General features: G+C 40.2%; 1 protein-coding gene, 1 non-coding gene and 1 pseudogene across 3 annotated transcripts in view; 2 read left to right on the plus strand and 1 right to left on the minus strand.

Moving 5' to 3' along the window:
• LOC104593764 (U-box domain-containing protein 62-like) overlaps positions 1-25,383 on the minus strand; it is a 41,296-nt gene that overhangs the window by 3,098 nt on the left and 12,815 nt on the right. The window contains exons 3-5 of one of the 2 annotated variants that reach the window (XM_019197146.1): positions 24,732-24,813; positions 689-746; positions 529-576 (exon numbers count right to left, since the gene is read on the minus strand). In XM_019197146.1, coding sequence (XP_019052691.1) covers positions 529-576; positions 689-746; positions 24,732-24,813 — 188 coding nt within the window. The remainder of the gene's footprint in view (positions 1-528; positions 577-688; positions 747-24,731; positions 24,814-25,383) is intronic. The other variant, XM_010253753.3, reaches the window with a different exon arrangement.
• Positions 7,163-7,281, plus strand: LOC148791944 (5S ribosomal RNA). The gene has a single exon (XR_016076824.1). It is a non-coding gene; the product is annotated as a 5S ribosomal RNA (ribosomal RNA).
• Positions 13,916-24,717, plus strand: LOC104593982 (uncharacterized; annotated as a pseudogene).

Consider the following 25,383-nt stretch of genomic DNA (forward strand, 5'->3'; position numbering starts at 1 on the left):
TAGAAATTGGCTAATCAACATTTCACCTGTCAAGGCCAATACAACTAAGTGCTGCCTAGCCACCTTGATAATCAAGAAAATGATGTGGCACTTATACATGTCACACAGTTTTCCAAATAAATTCAGGATTTGAAAAACTCTTATGAAGGAAAATATAGCAGAAAAACCAATGGGACATGACCATGAAGGACACCATACTAGAAGCCAGTAATTCCATTAATTACTCTCCAAACACATAAGAGACATCTATCAACTTCATACAGCATCAAGAATCAACACAAGATCCATAATTAACATTTTAGTCCAGTAACTGTGTAAAATGGAACATCTTAAAATCAGCAGCTTAACTAAAATATTTTTGAGAGCATGCAAATAAATCTATGACCAAATTTAAACAATTTCCACCTTATGAAGTTGCAACAAGTAGCATGAACAAAAGAAACAAAATACAAGAACTATTTAGTAATTAAATAGGTCATACTTCTAATAACCAACAAACTAAAATATAAATATGGATAAGAAGTATACATGTTGAAGCAGATAAAATTATACTGAAAACTATCAAATATGGCCAAGCTGAAAGGAAAAAGAAACTGTCAAATATGACAAGAAAAAATTCAGATTACATTAAGATTTTGAACCTGATCAATCATCACCGAAGTAACATGAAACATTAATACTGACTTACTTAGATTTGATGCCACTGAGTCTTCTGAAACTGACTGGGAACAAGTATAGCAAGCCTTCTGCAGATGCATTTAGAAGATAAATTCAATGAAAATTACCGATGATACAGCAGCAAGAAAGGGGTACTGGATGGAAATTATTTTTAAACTTGATAACCTGCAATTTCCAGCTCCTTCATTATTTTAAAGTATTGGTATCAACATGACAAAATCGTATAGGTATGGTAAATAGTAGAATATATTGCCAAACTGTCAAACCCCCAAATTCATTAACTTGAATTTTGATAGCTACAGCCTGGGTAACCCAAGAATTTTGGGGTTGAGGGAGTGTTCAGAAATGGTGAAGGAAATATTTTAGCCATTTATCCTGGTCCCACAGGGCTAGGCGATTCAACCAGGGCAGAATAGAAGGCGGTATTACAAGGAGTAAGAAGGGCAAAATTATTAAACTATAGGAAACTCTATCAAATGCAGTTCATGTGTCATACAGGGTTTCTGAGAAAGATAAGGAGGGATCTTGGTTGTATAGACATGCTCTTATGGAGATTAAAGAGCTACTTAAGGAGATATATAAAGCATCAACTGGGTCCCTCAGTCTTCAAATAGCTTAGAAGATACTGTGGCCAGAAAGCAGCAACAAGGAATCAAATGTTCTGGGGCATCATAACCAAGAGGGGAATTGTAATTGTTCTGGCCAAAAAGTGTTTTACAGTGGTTAGCCAAGGCTAGCAACATCAAAGGAAACCAGCTTTGTACAGATCGAATAATTCTCATATTCATTATCAATAAATTTTAAACAGTTACTGATCACAAAAAGCTATAGATTTTTCCAGGCCTAGTGGGATGGGAAGACTCCATTAGAGTTCAGTTACTATCCCTATTGAGAGTATCGGTATTGCCTTTTCCATGGGATATACTTGCTTGGAGGTGGAGGTTGATTCTCAAGTTCCTTGGGTTCATTGCTTTTGTATTAGGGAAGCCAGATTATCAGCTTACAGAGGAGAAATCTTTAGCTTAACCATGGCTAAGAGTGGTGTTGCCAAGGAGTTGTATTGGAGCACTGATAAAAAAAAAAAAAAAAAAGTTGTATTGGAGCTCTACCATTCCCACTTATGGGAGCTTAGTGTGGACTGTGGAGCGTCTGGTGAGGCTGTAGGAAGACAGCATTCTGCTTATTTTTTTCTTTATAGCTGTTCTCTCATTGTGTACTGTTTCCTTTACTGGTTCTAATATAACTTAGTTGGTTTTGTTACCAAATTAAAGAACATGTAATTATGTATAATACAATATAAAGATAAATGGAAGATAACTGTTAGAATAATGTTAAAATAACTTAGTTGCAGATGTTAGGGCCTGTTTGGCTAATTAAAGTGTTTTTTTATTTCGTTTTTTATTTCTGTTATGTCTGTTATTGTACTCAGGGGCACAAGGGTCTTTTCCCTTGTTATTTATGTCGCCCTATATATAGTAAAATAAAGACTGGCACCGCCAGTACTGTTACATTGCAAAACCTTCTCTCCTCTCTTCTCTTCTCTTCTCTTCTCTTCTCTTCTCTTCCTCTTATCTCTGGCCGGCCATACTGTCAAGATGGTATCAGAGCGGGAATGTTGATTAAAAGAGAGCAGATCGATCAACCCAAAGAGCAGATCAAACAGACTAGCAGAACAGAAATCTGATTCTGGACTACAAAATAGCTACAACTGGTACAGTTCTCCCTATTTTTCTCTTCTTTACCCTCCTTGGTCATGTGCCGAGTGAAAAACCTATGAATCTTGGGGCGGCTGAATGCTGTCGAACCTGTGTAACCCCAGTTTTCTTGGATCGTGTGATCCTGTTCATGTGTTAAGACAACTGTAGGTCAAGGATGACCTGTCTTCTCAATGGTTTGAGTTGACTATAAATAAGAAGGATCTCTCCTGCTGATTAGTGGCTATTAGACATTCTGGAATTCTGGTAGGTGGGGACTGTTAAAACTACAAGCTGAATCTTCTACTTGCAAGCAAGGGGAGAGGAGTCTCTCGATGTACTATTCTGATTTGACATCAATATGGAAAGAACTTGATCACTATCAGAATGTGAATTGGAAGTGTGATGAAGATGCAAAGGCCTACAAGTCACTTGTATCACAGCAACGAGTGTTTGCCTTCCTCCTAGGGCTGAATCCGTCATATGAGTCCATCAGGGTACAGATCTTGGGTAGTAAAGACTTGCCATCAGTCCAGGAGGTGTATGCCTTGGTGCAGTCAGAAGAAAGCAGAAGAAGTGTGATGAATGGTGTAGAAGGGGAGTCAGTTGCCCTAGCTGTCCGGGGAAATTCAGATACAAATGTCGAAGGTGGCTTTAAAAGGGGTGACACTCAGAAAAAATCAGAAGATAAAAGCAAGCTTTGGTGCACTCACTGCCAGAAGACACGACACACGAAAGATACATGCTGGGATCTCCATGGAAAACCTAAATGGGCACAGGATTAGGGTAAGAAGTCAGCACCGGATCAGGGCAAGAAACCATGCCAGCAGAATCAAAAAAGGTATAACTCAGCTAATATGGCATCGACAGAGACTAGTCCTTCCGTAACTCAGGAGAGACATCCCAGTTCTGACCCTAAGGAAGATATCAACTCCTTCCGTGAACATTTGGAATTGTATGGTAGGACTCTCCGCCAGGTGGATTCTGGGCCTACTCCTACCTCAATTGCGTCTACATCAGGTAATGCCACAGCCTTCCATGTGTCATCACATACTACTGATTCTCCTTGGATTATTGACTCCGGGGCCTCAAATCACATGACCGGTAAGTTAAATTTGTTTCAGACATATAACCTTCTCTCTGGGAAAGATAAGGTAAGACTGGCTGATGGTTCTTTTTCTACCATAGCTGGCCGAGGCACCATACCTCTCCCACTTGGCCTTACTCTTCCTAATGTCCTGCACATTCCGAAATTACCTATTAATTTGTTGTCCATTAGTAGTCTTACTCACTCTTTGAACTGCTCAGTCACTTTTTTTCCGTCTTCATGTGTGTTTCAGGATTTGACCTCAGGGAAGACGATTGGTAGAGGAAGCATGGTGGATGGTCTCTACGTGTTGGAGAATAATGTTGGTCTAGTGGCGACTGAGTCCACGAGTTCGTCAAGTGAGAGTCAAGCCTATTTATGGCATAGTCGTTTAGGTCATCTTTCTTTCGAGTCGTTAAAAGTTATGTTCCCAAAGTTGTTTGAGTCCTTGTCAGTGAGTCAGTGACAGTGTCAAACTTGTCAGTTGAGTAAGCATTGTAGAAGTTCTTTACCTTTACGAAATAAAAGATCTGAATTTCCATTTCATATTGTTTATTCTGATGTTTGGGGCCCTGTTACTCTACCTACTGCGGCTGGCTATAAGTATTTTGTTACTTTGATTGATGATTATTCTCGATACACTTGGGTTTACCCTATGCGATCTCGAGATGAAGTGCCACAAATTGTGAAAGATTTTCAACGCATGGTGTTCACTCAGTTCCAAACGGAAATTCATATCTTCCAGTCGGACAATGCAAAGGAATATTTCCATAGTGATCTCACGAAGTTCTTTGCTTCGAGTGGGTCACTTCAGCGAAGCTCTTGTGCCAGGACACCCCAACAAAATGGTGTGGCTGAACGAAAAAACCGTCACCTTCTCGAAGTTGCTCGTGGCTTCCTGATTCATATGAATGTGCCAAAACAGTTCTGGATGGATGCAGTATTGTGTGTGACATATATCATCAATCGCATGCCCTCTCGGCTACTAGAGTATAAGGCCCCACATCAGCTCTTGTTCCCTACAGCCCCACTATCCACCATTCCGATGCGTGTTTTTGGGTGTCGTTGTTTTGTCCACAACCTGTCACCTACTCGTGGTAAACTTGACCCTCGCGCTATTCCTTGTGTTTTTCTTGGTTACCCTTCATCTCAAAAGGGGTATCGTTGCTATGATCCCATTGCCCGCAAGTACAATATTTCCATTAATGTCTCATTCTTTGAGAGTCAACCGTTCTTCTCGGTTTCTCCTCAGGGGGAGAGTAGGGTTGAGGAGAAACAGGCGACGACTCAGATTCAACTACTTCCTTTACCCGATCCTCCTCCGTTCCGAGTCTTTCATCGTCGCCATAAGAGCCAGCAGAGTTCAAGAGCCGTGGAGCCGGACACTATGCAACCAAAATCATCGGATTCACCCAAGGCAGATCCGTCTCATCAGCCAGGTACACTTGCTCCCATTGCTCCTTTAAATGTTGATTCCCCTGTCACCAATGATCTTAATATTCCTATTGCTATGAGAAAGGGTGTTAGATCTTGTACCACTAATCATCCTATCTCTATTTTGTGTCCTATGAGCATGTTTCACCTTTGTACCGTGCCTTTCTCTCTTCTGTGGATAGTGTCCCCGTTCCTAAGACCGTGGCAGAAGCTTTGTCAAAACCTGAATGGACAGATGCAATGCAGGAAGAAATTGATGCCTTACACAAAAATGGTACTTGGGAGTTAGTAGATCTTCCTGAAGGGAAGGAACCAGTGGGGTGCAAGTGGGTGTTCACAGTGAAACACAAAGCTAATGGAACTGTTGAAAGGTACAAGGCTAGACTGGTAGCAAGAGGCTTCACATAGGTATATGGAGTGGACTATGCAGAGACTTTTGCTCCAGTAGCGAAGATGAACTCTATCTGGATTCTCCTTTCCTTGGCAGCAAATCTTGACTGGGATCTTCACCAATTGGACATCAAGAATGCCTTCTTGAATGGTGACTTGGAAGAGGAAGTGTACGTGACCCAACCCCCAGGGTTCTGTGCCAAAGGGGGTGAACAAAAGGTGTGCAGGTTAAAAAAATCCCTATATGGGTTGAAACAATCACCTCGGGCTTGGTTTAGTAAGTTCCATTTAGTAGTCCAACAGATGGGATTCAAACAATGCCAGTCAGATCATACCCTATTTGTGAAAAGAGGTGAAGGTAAAATTGCAGCTCTTATTGTGTATGTGGATGACATAGTGATCACATGAGATTGGGAGGCTGAAATCCAGAGACTAAAAAAATTCTTAGCCACTAAATTTGAGGTGAAGGATCTAGGCCCCTTACGATACTTTCTTGGAATTGAAGTTGCCCGCTCTCACAAGGGCATCTTTATTTCCCAACAGAAGTATGTACTAGATCTACTAGAAGACACAGGCAAGTTGGGGGTAAAACCATCTGATTCACCTATTGAACCTAATCACCATCTGGGAGACAGTCAGGGAGAGTTTTTGAAAGATGTAAAGATGTTCCCGAGACTCGTGGGGAGACTTTTGTATTTGTCTATGACCAGGCCTGATATTGCCTATGCAGTGGGTGTCCTTAGTCAATTCATGCACAGCCCGAGGACAACTCACTTTGAGGCTGCAGAGAGGATCTTGAGATATCTCAAGAAGTTTCCTGGAACTGGTTTGTTGTTCCAAAAACACAGTCACTTATAAGTGGAAGTATATACTGATGCAGATTGGGCAGGAGCAGTCAATGACCGAAAGTCTACCAGTGGGTATTGTGCCTTTGTAAGAGGAAACCTTGTCACATGGAGAAGCAAAAAACAAAGTGTGGTGGCTAGATCCAGTGCTGAAGCATAGAGCGATGGCTCATGGGGTTGCGGAAATCATGTGGATAAGAAATCTGTTAGGTGAACTGGGTTTCGCAGTAAGCAATCCTACGTCACTCTACTGTGACAATAAAGCTGCCATCAATATTGCTGCTAATCCAGTTCTGCATGACAGGACGAAACACATTGAAGTGGACAAGCATTTTATCAGAGAGAAACTTGAAAGTGGAGAAGTGTGTACACCATATGTCAACTCGGAAGAACAACTTGCAGATATCTTCACCAAAGGTCTTCATCATGTGCGGCACAAAGATTTGTGTGACAAGTTGGGCATGATTGACATCTATGCTCCAACTTGAGGGGGAGTGTTAGAATAATGTTAAATAACTTAGTTGCAGATGTTAGGGCCTGTTTGGCTAATTAAAGTGTTTTTTTATTTCGTTTTTTATTTTTGTTATGTCTGTTATTGTACTCAGGGGCACAAGGGTCTTTTCCCTTATTATTTTTGTCGCCCTATATATAGTAAAATAAAGACTGGCACCACCAGTACTGATACATTGCAAAACCTTCTCTCCTCTCCTCTCTTCTCTCCTCTCCTCTCTTCTCTTCTCTTCTCTTCTCTTCCTCTTATCTCTGGCCGGCCACACTGTCAAGAATAACATTCAAGGAATCTGTTAAAAAATCATTTTCTGATTTTACTGATCGAAGTAAGTATTTTCTGGTTTTTACATTAGTTGTTTTTTATTAAGTTGCTTGAGTAACAAGTAGGGTCAGTGATGTAGGATGGAAACAAGAAGTCCTACACTATCATGAATGTGGTAGGTGAAGAACTCGACCTTCCACAAAATTTTGCTGGACTCTTTCCAAATCTGGCTAAGTTTTCTGCATTGGTCGAAACAGGTTATGGGTGCGATCATACCAACACTAATGCACCGGATCCCATCAGAACTCCAAAGTTAAGCGTGCTTGGGCGAGAGTAGTACTAGGATGGGTGACCTCCTAGGAAGTCCTCGTGCTGCACCCCAAATCTTTTCGGAATGCCCCTCTTAACTATTTCATGACAAGCATTTAAAGCTTGCCTTGAACTGGTTGAAAAGACTCTTAAACAAGAAAGAATGTAGTAGGTGAAGAAGAGAATTAAGGATCTAAATTATGAGAGGAGATTCAGATCTGAAATAGAGAAGAAAGAAAAATAATACGCTACTACTTGCATGTAAGTTCAAAACAAACTTTTATTCCATTAAATCAACCGTGCCAATTAAATTACAATGACTATTTATAGACTAAACATGAGAGTTTGATTCTCCTTTTACATACTCCAACTTCAACTAGGAAACTGACCCAAATCATATTCTAATTAGTAACTATCATAACACCCAAGGCAAGCTAACAGGTATACCATAGAAACACTCAAATAAGGACTCTTAACTCCTAAAAGTAGAAAATAAAATTTTGCTACAAATAGTGATTATGGGAATCTTTATAACATTGTAAATAGGGGCCATTACATAGTGTAATGGTAAAATCCTGCCAAGCTTGAGATCGCAGATCAGAGTCTGAGAGCAGCCACTGTACCCAAAAAAGGGGAAAAAAAGAAAGAAAAAAATGAAGGTTAGGACTGTATCCAGTCTACTGTCTACCCAAGACCCATATAGCTGGGACCAACATTGGGTAACAGCCCTTAATGGGAATCATTATAAATAGAAAGTCAAAAAGTTACCTTAAATGATAATTTTGAGTTTTTACTTTAGTAAATGTATAGAAGACTGAAACTTGACACTATTCCTACCAAACATCAATCACCCCAAAATTACAAAATTCATCTTGGATAAGAAAATTGGGAGAAAACTGACTTCTTTCTCCATGTATTCTTTCCCTAATTCCATTAGGGCATCTTGTACATAAATAGTAGGGGTGCAACTTGGACAGGCTTGGGTTGGGATTTTGTCAAAAAAAAAAGAGATCAATAACAGAAATAATACATTGATATGGAAGCAAATTAACCATTAGTACAGCAAGGAGAAATAAGCTCTCTTATCTCTCCAAAAATAGAAAGAAAGAAGAAATTACAAAACAGATGACTTCTTCACACCCCTTGTTTGGCCAACATATCAGCAAAGGAATTAGTATCCCATCCCCTTTTACCCATTGAAAACAGACCTCCAAGTCTTGTAACAATTTGTCTATTTTCCTTCTCTCATAGATATAATCCCACCATCCAGCATCCTCCTCCTTTTGCAGCCAATCTATAACCAATTTAGAGTCCACTTCGATTATCAACTTACTAATATTCAATTCGTTAGCTTTTTGTATTCCTTTCAAAGCAGCAAAGTTTTCAGCCATCAGCGAGTCACCAATACCAATAGGACCTGAAAATAGCACAATAACCCTCCCCTCCTCATCCCTGAAAACTCCACCAATACTTGAGGGACCAGGATTTCCTTCACTGCTACCATCAAAGTTTAACTTTACGAGACCAGCAATTTAAAACCACTTCCTCATCAAATCACCAGCATGGAAATCCTCAAATAGTTTCAACGACTTCACCCAATGGACCACTCTAATCATAATGATTTCAATTAGAGCACTCATATTCCTTTCAACTCTGGAGAAGATTCTTTGATTCCTTTCTTCCCATAGTCCAACAAACCGCTGCCCTTGTACATCTCACAAGGTTCTTCCCCTCTTCTTTGGCCAAACTAACAAAGTTAAAGGCAAAAAGGTTTTGCATGTTTGGCAGAGGGTTCCACCTACACCCAAACAAAGAGAGAAACAATTCCCAAATTGAAGAGGAAAAGGGGCAAGAAACTAGTAAATGATAAAAGGACTCACCTTCGGCTTTACAAAGAGAATACCAATGGAGGGATAAGGACCAATTGGGTATCTTTCTCTAGAGCAAATCACAAGTGTTAATTCTTTCCAAATAATTCCCATCAAAAAGCTCCAACCCAAGGTGGGATAGGTCTACTCCACACCTATTTAATGTTAGTTTGTGAGAAAGTGAAGAGACAAGAGGAAGAACAATCGTCCAGATCTGTACACTAATGTACACGCCTACTAAAATACAATAAAGAGATAAACTTACATAACAACCCTCCATCTTCTCTACACTCCCCCTCAAACTGATGTTGGGGGATAAGCATCAATTTGTCTATAAGAAAATTATGTTGGGCTTTGGTTATAGCTTTGGTGAAGAGGTTTGCAAGCTGTAAGCCCGAGGAGACCTGTGGGAGAGAGAGATGACCCACAAGGAGAAGATCACGAATGAAGTGGCAATCCACCTCAATATGTTTAGTGCACTCATGAAATACTGGGTTGGATGCAATCTTGATTGCACTCATGTTGTCAACAAATAGGGGGATGGCAAATGAGTGATCAATGTCCAAGTCATGAAGTAGAGCTTTGAGCCGGACTATTTCACTACATACTGAGGACATTGCTCTATACTTTGCTTATGTAGATGACTTGGAAACAGTTTGTTGTTTCTTGCACTTTCAAGATATCAGAGAGTCACCAAGAAATATACACCATCCAATAGTGGAACGACGAGTGTCAGGACAACCTGCCCAATCTACATCTACATAAGCTCAAAGTTGCATGGAGGATGAAGATGAGAAAAACAAGCCATGAGATAGGGTGCCCTTGACATAACGGATGATTCGGAGAACAACAGAGAAGTGGGGCTGACGTGAAGCAAATACAAATTGACTGACAAGCTGGACCACATAGGAAATGCCTGGTCTAGTCATAGTTAGGTAGATAAGACTACCTACAATATGCTAATATAGAGTAGCATCAGGGAGAAGCTCACCCTCATCTTGCTTAGCTTACAGTTAAGCTCCAGAGGTGTATCCACTTGTTTAGAATCAGTCAAGCGAGCAAGTGTCACCAAATCAGAGGCATATTTCTGTTAGTTAACAAAATAACATGGAAGACATCGTTGAATCTCAAGCCCAAGAAAATAGGTGAAATGCCCAAGATCCTTCATTTTGAAGGAGTTGCTAAGAAGGAGATTCAAAGTGTTAATGCCATCCACATCATCTCCGGTGATAAGTATATCATCTACATATACCAAGAGAAGAGTCAACCCCTATGCTCGCTTAAGGGTGAAAAGAGAGTAATCTAAAGCACTTTGTTGAAAACTAGCCTCCAACACCACCACTATACGGAAGCGGTCAAACCAATCTCGTGGAGCTTGTTTAAGGCCATATAAAGATTTCTTCAGTTTACACACCATATGAGGATCATCGTAGTAACCGGGAAGTGGTTTCATGTAAACTATTTCTTGTAAATGCCCATGGAGAAAAGCATTCTTGACATCCATCTGATGAACTGTCTATTGTATAATAGTAGTAATGGCCAAGAGTAAACAGATTGTTGTCATTTTGGCCACTAGAGCAAAGGTCTCATCATAGTCAATTCCATATTCTTGCTTGTAGCTTTGAGCAACCAATCTGGCTTTATATCTATCTACAGTACCATCTAATTTAAGTTTCACTGTGTAAACCCATCGGCTACTAATGATGGAGGCATCTGGAGGAGGAGTGACCAGCTTCCAGGTATCATTCTCCAATAAGCCAAAATCTCAAAGTCCATAACATCTTTCCAATGCTTAACTGCTACAGCCTGGATGTAAGACTTAGGAATATCTATGGATAACAGAACAACTTAGAAGGAGTTATAACTAGAAAAGAAGCCATAACAGTCAAGTGGACGAGAAACACAAGATGATCGGCGCAAAGGAACGAATGAAGGCAAATCAATAGGATGGGAAGAAGAATCACCACACCAGTCACTGGTGCTGAGGTGGAGGCATAGGCAGTGGGTGAGCTGGATACTTCCTAAAATAAACCTGAAGTGGTAGAGATGTGGGAGGGGGATCACCAGCAGAGCCAAAATGTTGTAGAATAGAAAAAGATGGTGCAGACAATTTACTAATATGTGCAAAGAATCAAAAGTTCTCAAGAAAAATAACATTACGAGAAATGCACAGTCTTCGGACTTTAGGATCATAACAGAGAAATCCTTTGTATTCCATACTATATCCCATGAATGCGCAAATAGTTGATTAAGTTGTTAGCTTAGTGAATTCATGAGGAGGAAGATGGACAAAACAGACACAACCAAAGACACGAAACATGGATAGCTTAGGGGGACGATGAAACAATGATTGATGGGGGGGAAGAAATTTTAAGGATAGCAATAGGAAGAATGTTGATGAGATGAACAGTAGTGTGGGTCGCCTCCACCCAGAAGGTAATGGGAACATGGGAGTCTTGTAACAAGGATCTCACCATACTAGCAATGTGACAATTATTGCACTCAAATACCCCATTATGTTGAGGTGTACCTGGGCAAGATCTCTGTGATTGAATGCCATGTTGTTTGAGGTGGGTTTGAAACTAACCATTCTCTCCATCAAAGTACTCTCCCCCCTGAATCTGACATCAAAATGTTTATAATGCTTTTAAACTGGGTCATAATCATATCATGGAAGTTCTTAAAAATGGGAAAGACCTCTTATTTCTTTTGGAGAAAATAAACCCATGTATATCAAGTACAACCAATAATAAACAATACAAAATATTTATAACCCAAACGTGAAATAACTAGAGACAACCACACATCACTATAAATAAGATAAAAAGGTGTAGAAGCATGTTCAGTAGAAGATGGAAAAGGCAAAACATGGCTTTTACTATAGCAGCAAGTTAAACAAGATTGATCAACATTCTTAAAAGAAGTAACAGTCATAGACAAACAACCAGAAGAAAACAAATAATCCACGTTTTTAGCATGAGTGTGACCCATACGTTTATGCCATAAGTGTCACACATTATTATAAGAGGTAGGAGAGAAACTAGAAGTAGTAGATAGCAAACAAGAATTTGGTGGTGCTTTCTTATTCTCAAATTCCAGAACAAACAATCTTCCAAGCCTATGCCCCTTCCCCTTCAATTCCCCAGTGTGCTGGTCCTGGATAAAACAACCATCACGAGTAAACAAAACATTATTACCATCATCAAGAAGTCCAATAGAAATAAGGCTAGTAGTCAACTTACGCACAAAAAAAAAGGTTTTTGGAAGATGTAAGGGTGTAGACTTAGAAGTGGACAAAAATAAATCATCACACCCACATCTAGAAAGAGAATCACCATTAGCAGTAATAATGTGGTTGACAGAGGTGTAAAGTTTAAAAGGCTAACCAAAGAAGGCCCTAGTCATATGCTTTGAGACCCTGAAATCAATGATCCACATGTGTAAAGGAGAAGAACACAAATAAGCAAACTTACTAGCCAGTCCAATAGCAGAAAAAGCAGAGGAAATAGCCAAGGACATGAGCTCACGAATCTCATCTTCAGTCAAATTTCCCTCTGCATCTGGTTTGTGAGCTGATGAGGATGATGCAGTATCAGTTGGAGTTGGTTCAGTTGAGGCTTGATAAGCCTTATGTCATGTCCCTGCTATTTGCAGTAGGTGCAGAAAATTTTCTTCTTGCAGTGGGATGCCACGTGTCCATATTCCTTGCATCCATAACATTGCATCTTCGAGAAATCTGATAGGCCCTCAACTACCCACTCGAACCCACAACAAGAGACCCAGGCCCAAGACACACAACAAGTCAGGCCTAGTAGGCCCACACGTCAGTCCAGAACACCACACGAATCACATGGGTGGCACCACCCATTACGTTCATATATAACCAACACCCACATATTGAAAAGTAATCATAGACTGTGAAAATGCTCAAGTGATTACAGTTGCAGCTGGCCATTTACTATATAGGCCAATGAACGAATGCTTGAAGGGTAGTGAATGAAACATTGATCTCTCTCTCTCTCTCTCTCTCTCCATTTCAAGAGGGCGAGCTCCCTCGAACCAGCTCACTGGTGACAGAGTAGCAACGGGACTTATCAATTGGTATCAGAGCCACCCAGATCCATGGATGCGCAGATGACAAGGCTTGAAGACAGTCTCAGTCATCTTGAGGGAAGTCAGAGGAATCAGAAAGGAATTCTGGCCGAGCTGAAGATGATTTTAGACAAGCTTGGCACGATGGTCAGTTCTCTAGAAGAGCGTGGTCGCCGAGCTCCTTCCGTCAACACTCATTTCGGCGAAAACGAAGGACCAAAGCTGATAGAGAGCATTGGAAAGCCAATAACGACAACGAGATCATCATCAAAAGTTGAGACTTCAATCCTAGCAACGAGCTCAGCGATGTTAGGTGACAAAATAGGGGAGGTGGCTCAAAAAGGCAGTGTGAAGACTATAACCCCAACCAAGATATACCAGCATCACAACCCTAGTCAATTCATCACCCCATCCATCGTTATCCATGTAGCTCCCTAGTCCCTGTTCTCTTCCCTCTTACTCTCTCACTTAAATCGAGCTTGTCCATACCAAACCCAGGTCCGTCTCAATTGCTTAACCTCTGGTCATCATTTTCGTTGGCGGCAACCATAATCCAACCCATCTCACCATGCCACCTGAAACCCGTCTCTGCCCACCCTCCAATTTTACAGATCTTTGTTCTTTTCCCTCTTCCATGGCTCCCTAGTAACAACCATGAGTTCTGGTTCATTGTTAGAGTTAAGCCCGGTGATCACAGAACCTTCGACAACGAAGATCGCATTGGACACGTACTTGCTTCCACCAAGATGTTACGATGTCGGCAGGTTCTTTTGATCATTGACAGTGATGTCAAAATAGCTAAGGCAGACTCAATGATTTGGGTTTTGGTTCCAACAGGACCTCTAGACACAGGTCAACGACGAAAGGGTGAAATGATAGGTTCTGGTGAGAGTCCAAGCATTATTAACGTAGTCATTGTTCACCTTGTCCATTCTAGCATCTCTAGTGGTGCCATATCCTATATTTGGGTGGATGTGGTTGTTGTGAGTATGTTCAAGCAGTTTGGAGTTGGATTAATTAGTGCTCGTCTTGTTGCTACAAAGAAGAGATTTGTCATTGTCCCCCCTCAACTACACCCTCACCAAAGAAGATGAATTATGAAGATTTTTGCCATATTGCTTCTGTATGTATGGAGCAAATAGGTCCAAGGTGTCGACGGTTTTTCAGCCCTTCAAATTTTATGAAGTTTGAGAAAGTTGAGTCTGGAAGAATTTCCATCCTGCCGTTTTACCTTTATGTGATGCGCACAGTTTCCCTCACTCGGGCAAGAATTGATATGAGCGAGCTTAATGAGGATTCTAATGGTTTCCTTTACTCTCATGAAATGGAGGCTTACATTAGAGGTCTTATTCCTAATCTGGCACAACTACGAGATAGGCCTGCAGCTTTTATTTAAATGAACTGCCACATAACTGCACGCAAATTTTTCTTCTTTTGTGATCCTTACAGGCGAGGTAAAGCATGCATAAAGAAGGTACTACTTAGTAACTACCTCCATGAACTCATGGAACTGCACCAGGAAAGTGAGGAAGAAATCACTGACACTGAACAAGCTGAAAACTGGTTCTCATTAACATCCGCACAACAGATATGTGATATGTTTCTTGCTCTAGATAAAGATATCAATGGGACATTGAGCAAGTAGGAGCTTCGAGAATATGTAGATGGTACATTGACAGAAATATTCATGGAGAGGGCATTTGATAAACATGTTCGGCGTGGAAAAAATGGTGGTGGTGGTGGTGATAATGCACGAGAGATGGATTTTGAAAGTTTCTTGACTTTGTTTTGGCCCTAGAAAACAAAGATACACCGGAAGGATTGACATATTTGTTTCGGTGTCTTGATCTCCATGGAAGAGGGTACCTTACAACAGCTGATATCCACACACTTTTCAGAGATGTACGCCAAAAATGGATTGAGGGAGGGAACTACGAGTTGCGCATTGAGGACGTAAGAAATGAGATATTGAGATTCCATAAATTGCATTTGCAGAGAGCACAACAGCGCATGGAGTTGGCCTACAACCGCAATCACCGGGAGCGTGAATTGGCAGTTGGGGATTGGATCTATTTGAGGCTCCAGCCTTACCAGCAAGCTTCAATAGCCCGACGAATTTGGCAAAAGCTAGCTTGTAAGTATTTTGGCCCATCCATGGTGATTGAACGAGTGGGACATGTGGCTTACAAATTGGGACTTCCTACTTGCTCAAAATTACACCCGACTTTCCATGTTAGTATGTTGAAACCTTGCCTAAGCCCTACAACTAAGGTCAGCCCGACCCTTCCGCAATTCACAGAAGATGGGGATATACTGATTGAACCACGACAAATCAGAAATGTAAGAGGGGTCAAGATAGGCAAGTTACACAAGCAGGCCTTAGTCATCTGGAAAAACTTGCCACTCGGGAGGACTATGACAAACTACAAGATCAGTATTCCCACATCAACCTTGAGGACAAGGTGTTTCTTGAAGAAGGTGGGACTGATAGGACCTCAACTACCCACTTTGGCCCACGACAGGAGACTCAGGCCCAAGACACACAGCAAGTCAGGCCCAGCAGGCCAATGCATCAGTCCAAAACACCACACGAATCACACGGGTGGCACCACCCATTACGTTCATATATAACCAGCACCCACGTATTGAAAAGTAATCATAGACTGTGATAATGCTCAGAAGTGGTTACAGTTGTAGCTAGCCATTTACTATATAGGCCAATGAACGAATGCTTGAAGGGTAGTGAATGAAACATTAAGATCTCTCTCTCTCTCTCTCTCTCTCTCGTCCATTTCAGGAGGGCGAGCTCCCTCGAACCAGCTCACCGGTGACAGAGTAGTAGCGGGACTTATCAAAATCCTTCTTTCCCTTCTATTTGGTGGCCAAGAAGACAGTATCTATTCCATGTTCCTTCTTCTGATCAAGTGCAGACTGAGTGCGGAGATGAGTTTCCTCTCTTAATAACTCACCAAATATAATATCAAGATCTAGTACAAGCTCTCTGTTGAGTATATTAGAGAAGAGGGTTTTGTAATCAAATATGAGATGATCAAAAAATGCATAGTCTTTCTCTTACTAAGATGTTTCTTCATAGTTTTCACACAACAATCCATAGAGAGATCCCCAAAGTGAGCCAATTCATATTCAGTCCAAAGGTTCACTAATCCAGCATAGTATTCCTAAATCCGCTTCTCCCCTTGAACATAAGAGAAAATATCAACTTCAATCTGATATTGCCTAGACATATTCGATTGTTGATAAAACTTTTCAAGGTATTCGAACATGTCATGGGCAGATTTGAGTCCCCTCATCAGAATACTGACATCCATAGTAACAGAACCGAGAATCAACGAAACAACCTATGCATTCTCAGTTTTCCACTGGTTCAGCCCTTGATATCATCGGCATTGGGAATGGATGTGGAAGCATCAATATAACCCCACATACCCTTCCCTTCAACAAAATACTGAAAGTGAAACTTCCAGAGAGCATAGTTGCTTCCATCAAACTTGACAGAAATAATCTCATTCTTTTCTAGACCCATGTCAAGTAAGAACACAAAGAAAAAAGCAATCAAAAGAAGGAATACAAGCAGAAAACCAATTTAAGTTAGTCAAAACCAAGAGAAGAAGTCTCTCACAATCGAAAGAGTGTCCAAGATATAGCAATAGTTCAAAACTGAGAACACAGTCCAAAAAAAGGAAAGATTGGTTGTTGCCGCCCAGAAGAGATGTATAGATCTCTCTCAATACTTCTCTAATCTCGATGAAACTTTCAAGGGATGAAGAAGGGGACCAGGTGACACTTCCTTTTAATTTTCACTGCAAGCGGATGTCTTCCGAGAGAGATCCAATGAAATCTCTCTTGCTGGATGCACAAAACACATAAGACGGGTTCCTGGAATGATCAGAACAGTCCAGAACTAATCAACGATGAAGATAGCTCTCAAACAGATTAGAGAACAGCTTGCACTGATACCATGTTAGTTTGTGAGAAAGTGAAGAGACAAGAGGAAGAACAATGGTCCATATTTGTTAAGGTTGATCAATCTGATCGAACCAACCCAAAAAGAAAGTATTTATATTAAAAAAAATATGAATGGACAAATTTGTCCTTGCAAAAGAAAGATAAATTTACATAAATACCCTCCATCTTCTACATTTAACAGGAGAATGAACCCCGTGACTATCACTTGGTTGAATTAAGACTTTAAAGAAGGAGCCACAAGAGAAAGAACTTGAGGAAGAAAGAATCCAAATTCAAGTATCGCTTTTTGTAGGGTTTAAAGTCACTCTCTCAAGGCTCTCAAGCAAAGGTGAGACGTCAACAATTTTAGGATCACGAAAGACCCCTTCTAAACCCCAAATCTCACTCAATACCAGACCAAGAATTGGATTGAACCAAAGCATGATTTGACAAGCCAAATAGAGAGGGATATTGATCCTTTAGGTTCCCAGAGCATGGTTTATACCTGATAAACGACAAGAAGGATGGTGTGGATGGATTTCCAAGAAGAAGTTCTTGTAGCCCTAATCTGAACTAAGAGTCCCAACCTTCAAGCGCAAGACTGTGTATGTTGATGGCCACTTTTTCCAACAACTTATCTCTATCCACCAGCAGCCTCCACAACCATTTACCTAACAAAGCAGTATTTCTTTCTTGGATATTCCCAATACCAAGACCACCACACTCCCTGCTTCTACACGCCATTTCCCAATTTACCCTATGATCCTTTTCCTCACTTGGCTCCCACGGAAAGTCCCTCATCAATTTTTCCAACTATTGCTAATTTCCTTTTTGCTGATAAAAAAAAATCCAACTTTTTGCTTACCCCTAGAGGAATCCTAAAAACCAACACAAAATACATCAGGAAATTGGCTAAAGTGGATTTAATCAACATAATCCCCCCCAAAGATAAATAATCGTTTTTCCACGAGGCCAACTTCTTAGTGAATCTCTCAATCACTAGATTCCAAAAGTTGTAATTCCTAGAACTATCCCCTAAAGAAAGACCTAAATAGGTCAAGGCAAGGGCCATCGAGAGACCACACAAACTAAAACTTCTACTCTCTCTGTTATTTCCTCTTCGTCCGTATTCAAATCCGCAATACAACTCTTATGAAGTTCGATTTTCAGACTGCATATATTTTCAAAGAGCTCAACAATTTGTTTTTAAGTTCCTTACCCAATCTAGATCCCCTCCTAACAAAACAAGATAGTGTCAACAGCAAATTGCAATGCGTAACTAGTACTTCATCCCTACCCACTCTCCAACCCCTAAATAATCCTCTAAAATCAGCTTCATGACTAATCTCCCAAAAACATCAACGATCAAAGTGAAGAGAAAAGGAGAGAGGGGGTCACCTTGTCTTAAACTTCTAAGAGCTAGGAAATGATCAATTGTCGTTCTATTTACCAATATCAAGTAGTGACAAGTCCTAACACACCCCACTATCCATTTACACCAATGATCACCAAATCCAAAATTCTTCATAACCTCCAACAAGAAGCCACAATCAACCAGATCATAAGCCTTCTCCAAGTCAAGCTTGCATATTAAAGCTTTCCTACCAATTCTTTTCGTTTCCTAAATACTCCCATTTGCAATTAAAATCTGATCAATGATTTATTGTCCTTAACAAAAGCCCCTTGAACATGTGAGACTATGGATGGGAGGAGCAATCTCGGTCTCCTAGAGAGCACCTTGGCTATGATCTTATATAGGCTATTAGTCAAACTTATCGGTCTAAACTCTTTAGGATGCATAGTCTCAGCTTTTTGGGATCAAAGTGATGAAAGTTGAGTTAAGCTCGAGATTTATCTCACACCCTTCAAAGAACTCCTTAAAAACCTTCTGGATATCAACTTTCAAAATATTCCAATAGTCTTGTAGAATGCCATAGTAAAACTATCCAACTCAGGTGCCTTAGATCTATCCATGTCAAAGATTGCCTCTTTTATTTCCTCTAGATCAAAATATCTTCCCAACCAATTCATAGAGTCCTCAGATAATGTGGGCCAATCCAAACCATCAACCCATACTCTAGTCTCCCAAGGGCCTCTTGAAGATATTTTTGAAATGATTCACAAAGGCTCTAGCAATCTCACTTTGTTGAGTGATAGTAGTATCTCAAATTCAAGTTTTGGAATGAAAATTTTTCCTTCTCTCATTGGCCAAGGCATGAAAAAAATTAGTATTCCTATCTCCCTCTTTAAGCCAAGTAACTCTAGACTTTTGCCTCCAGCTAATTTCCTCTTTTAACAAAATATCCTCCAATTGTCTCCTTGGGCCAAGTCTTTATTCCTTGTCTCTCTCTTCAAAAAAGCTTGACCCTTCGTTTAAATCCAAAGGGATCACCTCTTGCTTTCTCTCCTCTATTCTCTCGAAATGTTGGGCATTCCACTTTTTAACCTTAGCCTTTAAGATCTTCAATTTCCAGTGGAACTTCATCCCTTCCCACCTCACCCTTTGGTTACTTTCGTGCCACCATTCCTTAATCCTCTCCACAGACCTACTACCACATGGCCACATATTCTCAAATCTTAAGGGAGTTGAACCTCTTTCTTCCAAATTTTCTTTATAAATAGCAATGGGCCTTTGAGGTCACTTTGGGAAGGGCTCTAGACACTAGATTTCCCCAATACACCTCCCAATCCACAATGAAGAGAAATTTATCCAATTTAGAGCAAATAGGAATGACTTGTGTGTTAGATCAGGTGAAATTGCTATAGGACAAGGGCAGTTCTTTCAGCTCAAAGGTATCAATGAACTGATTAAATCTTCTCATGCTCATGTTGATTCTTTACCTAGGATTAGTACTTTCTTCCAAAAAATTTACCTAGGATTATTATTAGATTGGCTAAGCGTTTGGGTACGTAACAGCTAGAAGTGGAGGGAGACTCAAAATTAGTAATAGGGTGGGTGCAAACAAATAGTCTGGGAATTTGGTCCCTAAGACAAGATGTAAGAGAATTATTGAGCCTTACAAGGGAGCTGGGTGTAGTTGTGTTAGTTGGACTAGAAGGTCAGCAAATGCTTTAGCTGACTTACTAGCAAAGCAAGGGGTGAATAGAGAGACTTTGTTTTGGGCTGTGTTGTAACTTGCTTTTTGTTTCAGGGGTCACTTTGTCCTTCTGTAGGTGACAGCTTGTAATTTCTGATGTTTATTTAATGAAAGTTACTGTTTCCTATCAAAAAAAATTTAAAAAAAAAAAAAAATCTTACAACATTCAAATCACCTCCGAAACACCAAGGTCTGTTCCAATAAACCCCTTGTGTCTTCCAACTCTTCCCACAATTCAATTCTTTCCTTATAATAATTGGTCAGAACCCACTCAAAGCCATCTGCTACTTGTCTAAATTTGATAGAGATTGTAAACATGCCAACCAATTTCTCAATTCCAAGAAGAGAATCATTGTTCCAAAGTGACTGAAAAAAATCATTGTTCCAAAGTGTAACTAAACCCCCTGAAGAAGCACCCCAAAATGAGGACATAACCAGCTAAGGCCCCTAGCTCTCCAAATACTTTTAGCCCAACTCCTATCAAACTCTGCCAAATTCATCTTGTATTAGCACTATATCTGGTTTCTCTTTCCTAAAAACCTCCTTAATTATGAATCTTTTTCGAGTCCTTCCCAACCCTCTGACATTCCAGCTCACAATCTTCATTCTATCCAAGATCAATTCAGTCCCTTTTTACTAAAATTCCTACTTTTCCCCTAGGCCTTTCCCTTCTCCCACTGAATTCCTTGTCTCCCTCCACATCACTCCTTAATCTTTCCACTTCACTCATCTTTCTCTTCCTCACTTTGTCTCCCACTATCCTTCTTTAAGAAAGCTCTAAAATCATTTGGATTCTGAATCATACACCTCGGTTTCTCCACAGAAGCAGCCACCAAATCATACACCTCAGTTGCTCCCCCCACCTCTCTCATACGCTTGTTTCTCAACTTCAAGCCTCTTAAATACCTCTAAATAATTCTCAATCAACTCCCAGATTTGCCTTCCCCTTTCAACATTCTCCGAGTCATCTTCCTTAACACTCCCACCAGTCTTTTAACTGCCCATTTTATCAGTCTTGTGGCCTCAGAGCTTCTTGGGAACCTGGAGAAAAGACTTCAGGCACAGAGCAGTCATTAGTAACTAATACTAAAACAACATTTGTACCTGGGTTTGGAGGAGGACTCTCAGCAACAGTGGTCTGGTTTGTTGATTTTTTTTTATCAGTGGTTTGTTGATTTTTTCTGTTCAGAAGCTCGGAGTTTACTATCCACCTCATTTGGAGATTTTGTTGGATAAATCTTCTGTACTTAAATTCACATCCTGACCATTCCCACAACCCTCTTCCCTATCTGTATCTAGAATTTCCCCACTCGGCCTCAGGTTAATCTTGTCTAATCCCCTATAGACATCCTGCCTATGAGAAGAATTTGGTTATGGTGTCTCTTTATTAGAGCTTTGGCTCCCTCCCTACTACCTCCCGAAACTCCACAGTGTTTTAAAAGCGCAAGGGCCAATTTGCGCCCGAGGTGCATGCCTTTTTAAGCAAGGTGCAAAATAAAAAAAAAAGCTAAAAAGTCAAAAAAAAAAGTCAGAATTTTCAAAAAATGCCAAAAAATTTTAAAAATGCAAAAAAAAATATTAAACATAATGTTAATAAAAAATATAAACTTAAATTTTAAAATAAATGTTTTAAAAAACCTATTACCTAAAATTAAAACGCATAAACATAACATGTAAAGCATATTCAAATGAAAATTTAAAAATAAAAGCAAACATATAAAGCATTTTCAAAAATGTAAAACCCACAATCTCTTTTTTTGCTTAATTGCATTGCATCAAGTAGCTAATGTGATGTAAAACATAATGCATTCTTGATTCTATGAGTCGCCTTTGAACCACGCCTCGAGGCAAGCCCAAACAAGTCTATGTTAGGGTCCGACATTCTTATTTCTCACATAAAAAAAATAACGATTTTATAACTTTCATTGCCTTTTAAGAAGATATTTTATTGCAATGAATGAATGAACAACATTAGCAAATAGGGGGTTCTTGGAGCTTCGGTGGGCAGACCCCCGGCGCAGCCATTAGACTCAAAAATAAAAGCAAAAAGCGCAAAATTTTGAAAGGGGTGCACCTAGGACCTGGGCGAGGCACATACCCCAAAATGCACCTCGTCTGTGTGCCTAGGCGCGCCTTTTAAATCAACGACTCCACCTTGTTTGATCCTCTAGAGTTCACAGTTATGCCTAGTCCTCTTCTCTCTTCTCTCTTCACAGTTGGTCTTCTACTTCTTGCATGAGAGTTGCATCTTCCCTTGTGCTATCTTCCAAAGAATCCAACTCGAATCAGATTCCTCGTCTTCCGCCTACTCACAACTCACCCAGCCTTTATCCTCATCATCCTTTATCTCTGAGAGATTTCTGGCGTACCTTAGGTTAGGACGACCATTCGTAGATACATCCGATATTACTAAAAGACCTGTTAGTGTTGGATGTAATTTGGGGTGATGATACACCCTTCTTACCATCCCTAAAAGGTCCTTTAGTAAAATTCCTCACCTAACTAATTTTTGGTCAGTTCAATGAGCCTCTAACTTTTCCATTAATTCCACTGAGTGGCTTCAACTTTGCTTTTCCAACACCCAGCTCACTATGCACCTTTCCATGGTGTGGACCCCACATTGGGTCTACTCCCCTCTTGCCACGTGGACCTCCCAATGCTAGTTCATCATCTTCTTCTACATCTCACTCTCCTCACCATAACGTCACTTCAGGTTTTACAAATAACCAAACCTTGACCCATAAGTCACCAATACAGAGATCAATCGATCGGGGGACATCTTCTGGTTTAACACCAGCCATTTTGAGCTTCAATTCACTTAGATAATCGCAATCAAACTCCAAAAGGATTCCACTATGTGTCTCTTCCAGAGGCTGAATGGAAATCCAATTAGCTTAATAGTGAAAACTTTAGGGTCCAACTCCTTAATGTTATAGGAGACCAACCAATTTTCAATTAAAACCAACCCCAGACAGGTATCTACAGAATTGAAAATGACTTCCGTCTCCCCTGTATCCAAAACCGCTCTCCTGTCATCAAAAGGAAAAATAGACACCCCATTCTGCACTTTGAAATTTTTTCATAATCGCTTCCCTAATACATCCCCAATCAGTCACCTCCCTTCCAGCCTTCAAGATTAATCTCCTATCCCAAATTCCCAATCCACTCTTGCACTGTCCAAAACCATCCTCTGCAAGTTTTTTCTTGCAGCCAACCATCGGTCATGCATGTTGCTGTTCTTCAATTCGCTCAAAATATTGAAACTTTTCTCAGGAGATACAGCTCAACTTCCTTCTTCAAACTTAATTCTTCCGTCATTATCAGCTTCCTTTTTACCAAGTAAGTCAAGCATTTTCTCCACAAACAGCTGCCAACCCTTACCCAGGTTTCCTTCTGGTATGCATATAAGCTGCGTCCTATTATAACCAAAAAACTCAGAGATGGCCACAAACCAGCCCTTTTGGTTTCTTTTCAGCTCTTCCATGTATTTTCATCTTGGAAACTCCAGACTGCTCTTCCAACCTGCTTTCTTGTCAGATCACAGTGCTCCATCGAAGAATCCTTTCAGCCACTGAGTTGCATCTCCCATAAGAAAAATGGCTGCCCGTCCTTCTCTGATTTTTAGCAAAAACTGCCCCTTTCTCCTTCTTCCATTAACAATTTCTTCGAATCAATTCTTAGTTCTTCTCTCCACCTCAAGACTGGGACGAAGGATGCCTCAATGCTCTGATTCAATGCCATCCCCCCCCCCTAACTACAACTCAACACCTTCCAATGATTTTGTCAAAATTTGAATGGGCATAATGCAATGGCTGATGGATTTTGCAAAACAAGGGGCAAATAGAGAAAGCATGTTTTGGCCTAAGTCAATCTTGGTATTTATAAGGGTTTAGGTGGGGAGTCCCAGCATAACAAATTGATAATATATATTGTGTTTAACATTTATGTTAATTATCTTTCATCTAGAGTTAAATTAAAGAATGAAATTCAATTGAAGCTTATTTCTTTGCAACTAATGGAGGTGCACAACGACAGGGTGGACCTTTGGAGGTGCACATTAATTCTAGATTCTGTCCATGAACTCAACTCAACTCAGTCTTCAACCCAAGTATATGGGGTTGGCTATGAAGCCTGTCCTGCCATTGTGCTCTATCAAGAGCCATAGAGCATACTTGTTTATACCAGAACAGCTACAAAAAGTAGATTTCAACAATTGCAGAATGGTGCAAATTAACAACAAACAAACATGAAACAATTTAAACTTTAAAACCATATGCAGTTCAGTAACAGAGTTCGGTATCAAATTAACAATTAAAGCAAAGTACACTTCTTTGGTGCTCATTAGTTCTTTTTTACCTTTACTTTAACCATTTAGGACCCATGCTAGAGGATTTTTACAAATGGCATGCAAATGGTTATACTAACAAGGCACTATATAAAAAATTAAAAAAAAATGTAACCATTTAGGACACCAAGAAATGAACAGGTTAGAACCTACCATTCTAATTACATGTTGCATTCCACCACTTCCAAATGAGTGTCCACAAGGCAAAATCATTGCATCATCCATGAGAGTTCCCCTATATAAACATAAAATAAGATAAATAAAATAATCAGAAAAAAAAATGTGATTCAACACTCAATAGTTGGTGCATAATTATTCTGTGAAAGCTTTGGTAAAATTATTGCATCATGTATGATTGTTTTTTGTCACCAACACTCGATTAAAGAGCATCTATCCCACCAGACCACCCAAAGTCCACTCAATAACTCAGCAATAATTCTCTACTAGGATGTTGTTCCAAACCAGATGAGAACCAATTTTAGGCCCTGCAGGAGAGCTAGTAATTCTGCTCTAAGAGAGGTTCTTTATCTGATTGGGCCTGAAAAACTTAGGACTTTACCAGAATGGACTCTAAACACTCCTAAAATACTAGAAAAGCACATTAATTTCCAAAAGTGCTTCCATCAAAATAAATTTGATCAAACCCTCATTTGGAGTGCTCCAAGCCAGAGCAACCTGCCTTCTCTGATGTGCAAATCTCGCAACCATTTGCTAGCCCCTCAAATGGAGTCAAGTTGGCACACCCTTGAGCCACTGAATAGTAGAAATCCTATGTGCAATTCTATCATTAGAACAACATGAGTAT

Source organism: Nelumbo nucifera, chromosome 5 (assembly GCF_055504915.1).
Source record: "Nelumbo nucifera cultivar China Antique chromosome 5, China Antique-T2T, whole genome shotgun sequence".
Taxonomy (NCBI): domain Eukaryota; kingdom Viridiplantae; phylum Streptophyta; class Magnoliopsida; order Proteales; family Nelumbonaceae; genus Nelumbo; species Nelumbo nucifera.